The sequence below is a fragment of the Labrus mixtus genome, chromosome 16 (assembly GCF_963584025.1).
Source record: "Labrus mixtus chromosome 16, fLabMix1.1, whole genome shotgun sequence".
Taxonomy (NCBI): domain Eukaryota; kingdom Metazoa; phylum Chordata; class Actinopteri; order Labriformes; family Labridae; genus Labrus; species Labrus mixtus.
Window position 1 is genome coordinate 270,144 of NC_083627.1, and position 8,757 is coordinate 278,900.

At 46.2% G+C, this 8,757-nt stretch overlaps 2 protein-coding genes across 2 annotated transcripts in view; one reads left to right on the plus strand and one right to left on the minus strand.

Moving 5' to 3' along the window:
- The first annotated feature begins 4,917 nt into the window (after positions 1-4,917).
- Positions 4,918-7,390, plus strand: cart4 (cocaine- and amphetamine-regulated transcript 4). Its single transcript, XM_061059765.1, has 3 exons — positions 4,918-5,087; positions 6,261-6,344; positions 7,068-7,390. The coding sequence occupies exons 1-3, from the start codon at positions 4,947-4,949 to the stop codon at positions 7,173-7,175; spliced, it is 333 nt and encodes a 110-aa protein (XP_060915748.1). The 5' UTR covers positions 4,918-4,946; the 3' UTR covers positions 7,176-7,390.
- Positions 7,391-8,443: 1,053 nt separating this feature from the next.
- Positions 8,444-8,757, minus strand: part of LOC132991067 (zinc finger protein ZFP2-like) — an 8,125-nt gene continuing 7,811 nt past the window's right edge. The window contains exon 2 of the mRNA XM_061059654.1: positions 8,444-8,757. This exon is cut by the window's right edge and continues 1,694 nt beyond it. Within this exon, the coding sequence (XP_060915637.1) occupies positions 8,671-8,757 (87 nt within the window). The 3' untranslated portion in view covers positions 8,444-8,670.

Here is an 8,757-nt window from a genome sequence, read left to right on the forward strand (position 1 = left end):
ATTCAGTTTTACACACAGACTCGTTATCTCGGGAAAGCACAGAAAGTCAAATATACTGATGCATGGTCTCTTTGGGCTTCCGTACAACAACAAGGACAAAATGAAGACATGAACATGAACTCCTCTGAGGCTCACTGGTCAGTGTTAACATCTGTTGTGTACCTGGCGATGTCACAGGTGTGAGTGTTTGGTGCTCGTTCTGTTCAGTTTGACATTTAGCCGTTAATGAGAGTTGAGATGAAAGCAGCAGAGACTTAACTCGCTCTGATGGAGTCAGCAGTCGGAGGCGCAGGTTGCAAATCAGACCAAGAAAAGGGCACAAACTGTTTTCTCCTGTGTCGTCATTAAACGCCTTCCTGATCCAAGGTCAGCACAGGTGGATGATGGGAGATCTCTCAATGAGTAGCACTGAGATAAAGCAGAAGAAGAAGTGACTCCCAGAGGAATAGCGACTTTTGACCTCTGACAGGAAGCAGCTGTGGTTTAATCATCAGGTGGAGAGAGAAGCTGGTAATGAGGCTCTCAGGTGGCTTCACTTTCTGTTCTTTAATGTATCAGCTGCTTCACTTCAGGCTCGCCATGCTCTCACTCTCCACCCGCTCATTTAGACAACAACACTGAATCAAAGTTTTTTACTTTTAATCTCCTCTCTCTGCTGTTTCTCCTCTCGCAGCAGTAAACAGATCAACAACAGATGAACTGGACATCTTTCTGCACATTCATATCATTACAGTTAGTCCTCCAGAGTCTGGGATTAGAGCCACGTCCATAGCAACCATCTGCTTTCCTTAGTAACGCTGTGTTCCTCTTAACACAAAGTCCACACATCGATTACTAGAGTCAACGTACAGATCCTCCTGAAAACATATGACTCAAATACAAGAGAACATTTCTCTTTCAAACTATCACTTGAGTTAAAGTTCTTCACAAAGCTAAATGTACTATGGGAGGTAGAGCCCTCAGTTATCAGACCTGCTCGTGGTACAGTCTCCAAATGTACTATGGAAGGTAGAGCCTTCAGTTATCAGACCTGCTCGTGGTACAGTCTCCAAATGTACTATGGGAGGTAGAGCCTTCAGTTATCAGACCTGCTCGTGGTAAAGTCTCTAAATGTACTATGGGAGGTAGAGCCTTCAGTTATCAGACCTGCTCGTGGTACCTACAGTCTCTAAATGTACTATGGGAGGTAGAGCCTTCAGTTATCAGGCCTGCTCGTGGTACCTACAGTCTCTAAATGTACTATGGGAGGTAGATCCTTCAGTTATCAGACCTGCTCGTGGTACCTACAGTCTCTAAATGTACTATTGGAGGTAGAGCCTTCCGTTATCAGGCCTGCTCGTGGTACAGTCTCTAAATGTACTATGGGAGGTAGAGCCTTCAGTTATCAGACCTGCTCGTGGTCCCTACAGTCTCTAAATGTACTATTGGAGGTAGAGCCTTCAGTTATCAGGCCTGCTCATGGTACCTACAGTCTCTAAATGTACTATGGGAGGTAGAGCCTTCAGTTATCAGACCTGCTCGTGGTACAGTCTCTAAGTGTACTATGGGAGGTAGAGCCTTCAGTTGTCAGGCCTGCTCGTGGTACAGTCTCTAAATGTACTATGGGAGGTAGAGTCTTCAGTTATCAGGTCTGCTCATGGTACCTACAGTCTCTAAATGTACAATGGGAGGTAGAGCCTTCAGTTATCAGACCGGCTCGTGGTCCCTACAGTCTCTAAATGTACTATGGGAGGTAGAGCCTTCAGTTATCAGGCCTGCTCGTGGTACCTACAGTCTCTAAATGTACTATTGGAGGTAGAGCCTTCAGTTATCAGGCCTGCTCATGGTACCTACAGTCTCTAAATGTACTATGGGAGGTAGAGCCTTCAGTTATCAGACCTGCTCGTGGTACAGTCTCTAAGTGTACTATGGGAGGTAGAGCCTTCAGTTGTCAGGCCTGCTCGTGGTACAGTCTCTAAATGTACTATGGGAGGTAGAGTCTTCAGTTATCAGGCCTGCTCATGGTACCTACAGTCTCTAAATGTACTATGGGAGGTAGAGCCTTCAGTTATCAGACCTGCTCGTGGTACAGTCTCTAAGTGTACTATGGGAGGTAGAGCCTTCAGTTATCAGGCCTGCTCGTGGTACAGTCTCTAAATGTACTATGGGAGGTAGAGCCTTCAGTTATCAGGCCTGCTCGTGGTACAGTCTCTAAATGTACTATGGGAGGTAGAGCCTTCAGTTATCAGGCCTGCTCGTGGTACAGTCTCTAAATGTACTATGGGAGGTAGAGCCTTCAGTTATCAGACCTGCTCGTGGTACAGTCTCTAAATGTACTATGGGAGGTAGAGTCTTCAGTTATCAGGCCTGCTCGTGGTACAGTCTCTAAATGTACTATGGGAGGTAGAGCCTTCAGTTATCAGACCTGCTCGTGGTACAGTCTCTAAGTGTACTATGGGAGGTATAGCCTTCAGTTATCAGGCCTGCTCGTGGTACAGTCTCTAAATGTACTATTGGAGGTAGAGCCTTCAGTTATCAGACCTGCTCGTGGTACAGTCTCTAAATGTACTATGGGAGATAGAGCCTTCAGTTATCAGGCCTGCTCGTGGTACAGTCTCTAAATGTACTATTGGAGGTAGAGCCTTCAGTTATCAGACCTGCTCGTGGTACAGTCTCTAAATGTACTATGGGAGGTAGAGCCTTCAGTTATCAGACCTGCTCGTGGTACAGTCTCTAAGTGTACTATGGGAGGTAGAGCCTTCAGTTATCAGGCCTGCTCGTGGTACAGTCTCTAAATGTACTATGGGAGGTAGAGCCTTCAGTTATCAGACCTGCTCGTGGTACAGTCTCTAAATGTACTATGGGAGGTAGAGTCTTCAGTTATCAGGCCTGCTCGTGGTACAGTCTCTAAATGTACTATGGGAGGTAGAGCCTTCAGTTATCAGACCTGCTCGTGGTACAGTCTCTAAGTGTACTATGGGAGGTATAGCCTTCAGTTATCAGGCCTGCTCGTGGTACAGTCTCTAAATGTACTATGGGAGGTAGAGCCTTCAGTTATCAGACCTGCTCGTGGTACAGTCTCTAAATGTACTATGGGAGGTAGAGCCTTCAGTTATCAGACCTGCTCGTGGTACAGTCTCTAAATGTACAATGGGAGGTAGAGCCTTCAGTTATGAGGCCTGCTCGTGGTACGGTCTCTAAATGTACTATGGAAGGTAGAGCCTTCAGTTATCAGGCCTGCTCGTGGTCCCTACAGTTTCTAAATGTACTATGGGAGGTAGAGCCTTCAGTTATCAGACCTGCTCGTGGTACCTACAGTCTCTAAATGTACTATGGGAGGTAGAGCCTTCAGTTATCAGACCTGCTCGTGGTACCTACGGTCTCTAAATGTACTATGGGAGGTAGAGCCTTCAGTTATCAGGCCTGCTCGTGGTACAGTCTCTAAATGTACTATGGGAGGTAGAGCCTTCAGTTATCAGACCTGCTTGTGGTACCTACAGTCTCTAAATGTACTGTGGGAGGTAGAGCCTTCAGTTATCAGACCTGCTCGTGGTACCTACAGTCTCTAAATGTACTATGGGAGGTAGAGCCTTCAGTTATCAGGCCAGCTCCTAGTTATGCTGCTATAGGCTTAGACTACTGGGGGAACTGGCACCTTGTGCTCTTATCTCTCTCTTTCTCTGTGCATTCACATCATATTACTGCATGTCTGTAAATGATCTTGTACTATCTGAGTTATAAACCACATATTTTCCTGGGAGCTCCTGAGCTCTCTTGTCTCGTAGGTTCCTCTGGACGGTTGGTGTGGACGTCATGCTGCTGTTGACTAAATCAGTCGATAACAATCAAAAAGATAAACCCACAGGTGTTTCCTCTGCTCCTCTGAGGTAGATCTGACCTTTACCTGTAAGACAGGAGGTGACCTTTGACCGCCGCAGAACAACACAGCGGTCTGCAGGGAGGTGTGATGTAAACATTCAGTATTGACCTGTTTAATATTAACACACAGATGCATCATCAATCAGGTTCATGTGACGCAGAGAATATATGAATAACATGTGAGGATCAGAGGGGGAGGAGGAGGAGGGGGAAGAGGAGGAGGAGGGGGAGGAGGAGGAGCAGGAGGAGGAAAAGGAGGAGGAGGTGATGGAGGGGGAAGAGGAGGAGGAGGGGGAGGAGGAGGAGGAGGAGAAGGAGGAAGAGGAGGAGGTGATGGAGGGGGAAGAGGAGGAGGAGGGGGAGGAAGAGGAGGAGGTGATGAGGGGGAGGAGGAGGAGAAGGAGGAAGAGGAGGAGGTGATGGAGGGGGAAGAGGAGGAGGAGGGGGAGGAGGAGGAAGAGGAGGAGGTGATGGAGGGGGAGGAGGAGGAGAAGGAGGAAGAGGAGGAGGTGATGGAGGGGGACGAGGAGGAGGGGGAGGAGGAGGAGGAAGAGGAGGGGGAGGGGGAGGAGGAGGAGGGGGAAGAGAAGGAGGAGGAGAAGGAGGAAGAGGAGGGGGAGGAGGAGGAAGAGGAGGAGGTGATGGAGGGGGAGGAGGAGGAGAAGGAGGAAGAGGAGGAGGTGATGGAGGGGGAAGAGGAGGAGGGGGAGGAGGAGGAGGAAGAGGAGGAGGAAGAGGAGGGGGAGGGGGAGGGGGAGGAGGAGGAGGAGGGGGAAGAGAAGGAGGAGGAGGTGATGGAGGGGGAAGAGGAGGAGGAAGAGGAGGAAGAGGGGGAGGAAGAGGAGGAGGAGGAGAGAAGTAAGAGGAGGGTATAAATACAGGAGGAGGAAGAAGAGGAGTGATTCAGCTGAGAGAGAAGAAGAAGCTGCAGGAGGGAAAAGCACACCAAAGAAGAAGAAGAGTGTTTTAGTGTTGACTTTTATCTCCTCGTGAGTCCAGCTGAGTCTAACATTTAAATTTTTGATTTTTAGTTCTGTGTCCTAAATCTGAAACTTTCTGTTTAGGTTTTTAAACGTGTTTTTTCGGCGATGGAGAGCATACGAGCCGTGGTGTACCTGTCCGTCTGTCTGTCCGTGATGACATCACTCTGTCAGAGTCAGAGGTCAGCTGACAACCGTCTGCCGTCTGCACCCGACGAGCTGCTCATGGGACTCACAACCAAAGATCTGGTGAGTCATCTGTCGGCGTAGAGGATCTCTGTGTTTCTGAAGATATTTTAGATTGATGTAAAGTTTCAAATCTGAGAGGAATGTTGACATCTGACGACGACATCATCTCTAATAAACATTCAAAATACAATAATATATCTATTTTGGAATACAAACTAATTCATAAAAGATCGTTAAAGGTCACATTCTGAGAATATGTGTCTAAAAAAAAAGAAAAGTCGTCATTGTTCAAAAGTTAGTGAAAGAAAGCCGTGAGGTCGTCGTTCAGGTTTGATTTGATGAAGAGTTCAAAGTGTTTTAAAAATAATTAATAATCCTTTGAAAGGGTTAATAATTCATGAAGTGAAAACGTTAAGAAAATAAGAGCTGTCATTAAGTGAGGAGGCGGGGTTACACCCTGGACGGTTTTCCAGCCAATCACAGAGCTGACATACAGAGACAGACAACCAGTCACACTCACACCAGTTACCCTAACAACCCTAACAAAAAAATAATTCAGAGGTTAAAAAAGTAGAGTCTGCGTGGTGGAGACTTAAATCATCAAATCAAGAAGACAAAGTTTTTTTCTTTTTTTTACATTAGAGCCAATGACAGAGTCGATATCGTCCAATCAGAAGAGTTGATTAAGGCGGGCCTCGTGAGCGCTGATACAGACGCTTCGACTGGAACATGAAGCCGATCAACAGATACAAAAATGTTCCCGTCAGTAATCAGCTGCTGAAAGGTCGTTAAAGGTCGTTAAAGGTCGCCGCAGACTCACTGTCATCAGGCTCCGAGAGAGACGAGGAAGAACAGAAAAGTCACCTTCAGGAACATCTTTAGTTATTTTGACTTTATATCATTAAATTTATTCTCTCGTCCACATGATGGAAACTTTAAATTAAAGATAAACAAACAGGAAGTGAGTAACAGCTGACAGATTTAACTTATTTACTGTTTAAAACATCAAACAGCTCAAGTCAACATTCAGGAAACAGACTTAGAGAGTGAAGCCTTTGTGTTGATGTAAACCTCTGTGTGTGTGTGTGTGTGTGTGTGTGTGTGTGTCTGTGTGTGTGTGTGTGTGTGTGTGTGTGTGTCTGTGTGTGTCTGTGTGTGTGTGTGTGTGTGTGTGTGTGTGTCTGTGTCTGTGTCTGTGTGTGTGTGTGTGTGTGTGTGTGTGTGTGCATGCAGGCTGAAGCTCTGCAGGGTTTCCTGGATGAAGCTGACAGCAGTGTCGGTCTCTCTGTGGAGAAGAAAGCCAGCGTCATCCCTCGGGTGAGAACATGACTGACAGCTGTCAATCAAGTTCGAGTGTGTGTTAATCACGTGGGTGTGTGTGTGTGTGTGTGTGTGTGTGTGTGTGTGGGGGGGGGTGTCGCATGTTGTGCTTCTTGCTCACTAACACGATGGCTGTGTGTGTGTACAGTAGGTGAACTAACAGCAGACATTCTTTAAAGTGATGTTGTGGACTTAAATCTTCGTCCCTGAATAAAGCGAGAAAGGACACTCACATCGTCGTCATGGTAACGGCTCCAGCCCCGGACTGATTTAACCCCTCAGTGGTTATATTAATAACCGTCATACTGTAATGCACAAATTTCCCCCACGGGGGATCAATAAAGTTTATCTTTATATCAGAGTCATATTTACAGACTTTATTTACAGAGCTTTTATTTTGAAGGCACACAGAGGTGGAAGTGTTTTCCTGATTAATGGAAAGTTTGAGCATCACAGCTCTTAAAATACTGTGGCGCAGTTCCTACCAACACACAGCCTGTAAACACGTACAGACAGCAGGGGGCGCTGTTTGCTCTACAGCGCAGCAGGAGGAACATTTAACCCTTTGTGAGTGTTTGTGAATTACACGCTGTCATTCTGATTTTAGTCACAGATTTAGTGGCTGCTAAAGCGGCACAATATTTTTGTGAATCAGGTTCTGAATCCACAAAATGCTGAAGCTTCTGTGTGTGTGTGTTCCTATATGTCTCTCTCTCTCAGTGTGACGTGGGCGAGCGCTGTGCGATGAAACACGGACCCCGGATTGGTCGACTGTGTGACTGTCTGAGAGGAACGGCCTGCAACACCTTCTTCCTGCGATGCTACTGAACACACACACACACACACCTGACACTTCTGTACTTGCGAGGACATCATCCTCGTCTAACCTGACCAGATGTTTAAAGATTAAAATGTCCTCACAAGCATAGACAACACACACCTGTCTCACCTGGATGTCTCTGCATGTTTCTGTCTTTGTTTTCAAGTTTCCGTGTCCGTTCCTCAGATTCATTTATTTTTGTTAAATAAAGATTCTTCATGAACCTGCTCGTCTCTAACGACCTCGTCTTTGATCATGGGGGGGTTGGGGGAGGGGCCTCCTGGGGCACTGAGTCATGCAGGGGGGGCCTGAAGTGTGTGGGCACATGACGCATATTAATTTAATTTTTTTAACCCTTTCTGTATGTAACTGTAAGCAACAAAATGTAAAAACATATAAATGATCTTAGTTTGATTCTTTTTGGTGTTTAAAGTCATATTTTAAAGACTCTCTAACTTTAAACACGTTTATAGTCTGAGGAGGAAACCTCGCTGCTGCTGTCAGAGTTTAATAACGCTCGATGAGAAGTCGTCGGCTCGTTCTGTTGTTTCTCTTTTGATGTTGTTCGAGCGACGAGGCCTTGGGGCTGATCAGCCTCTCTGGGGGACCAATCAGGGAGGACGGCTCAGTGGACAGTCACTGATTGGAGGACCAGTGTGTGCACGTCTTTATTTTGACCTCTCAGCGTCAGAGACAGCGCTCGTACATCACAGAAACTCGACCTCAGATCCATTTTCTTCTTCTGCTGATCTGAGGTCAGGCTAGAACCCCGACGGTCCTCCTGGGGGATCCCCAGACCTGATCCCTCTAATGAGCTCTGGGTCTCCCCAGAGAAACCTCTAAATAAAGGGGGGGTGACCCTGAAGGATCTGAAGGCTGATCCACCTCGCCTGGCTTCATGATCCTCCTCTCATTCTGTAAAGAGGAACTGACCTCTGACCTTTAATATCTAAACTGTGTCTGACCTTTCAACTAAAACATGGATTAGGTGTGGTCGTGATCGTCCAATCACAGACGAGCTGCATGCGTTTCACAGAACCTTCAAAGTGAGCGCCTTTCAGACAGCTGAACTTTATTCATGAAGATCACAGAGACGGGATGATATTTAACTCCCAGAATCACAATCACACAATCACACACACACACACACACACACACACACGAGATAAGACAAGCTAATTACAGAGGACGGACACGCACGCACGCACGCACCTTTTTTTCTGAGTATAGATTAGAAAAACTGTATATGTAACTCTGACCCCTAGTGTTTAAAATTAGTACTGCGGTTAGTACTGCAAATTTCAAACATTGTAGAGAGCACACAAAGTAAAGAGTGTACATCTCAAAGTCTCTTTCCAAGGAGAAGAAAACTGATTTTCCCATTTTGTGTCGACTTAGTCAAGTCTGACATCACAGTTTCATAACTATCTATAAAGAACATCCAGAACATTTGCTTTGATTTTGAAACTTGAGAGGGTTCAACTTGAACAGAGATGAAATGTTTCAGTTGATGGTTGTGGAAACATTCTGACATGTTTCAGTTTCAAACAGATTCATTTCAACACCCGGCTGCTCCTGAGTCAGATCAAC

Excerpts from the sequence above, each read along its gene's own strand:
- cart4 (XM_061059765.1), top strand. The coding sequence starts at position 4,947 with ATGGAGAGCATACGAGCCGTGGTGTACCTGTCCGTCTGTCTGTCCGTG. Across the intron at positions 5,088-6,260 it reads GACTCACAACCAAAGATCTG|GCTGAAGCTCTGCAGGGTTT; the intron begins GTGAGTCATCTG and ends GTGTGCATGCAG. Across the intron at positions 6,345-7,067 it reads AAGCCAGCGTCATCCCTCGG|TGTGACGTGGGCGAGCGCTG; the intron begins GTGAGAACATGA and ends TCTCTCTCTCAG.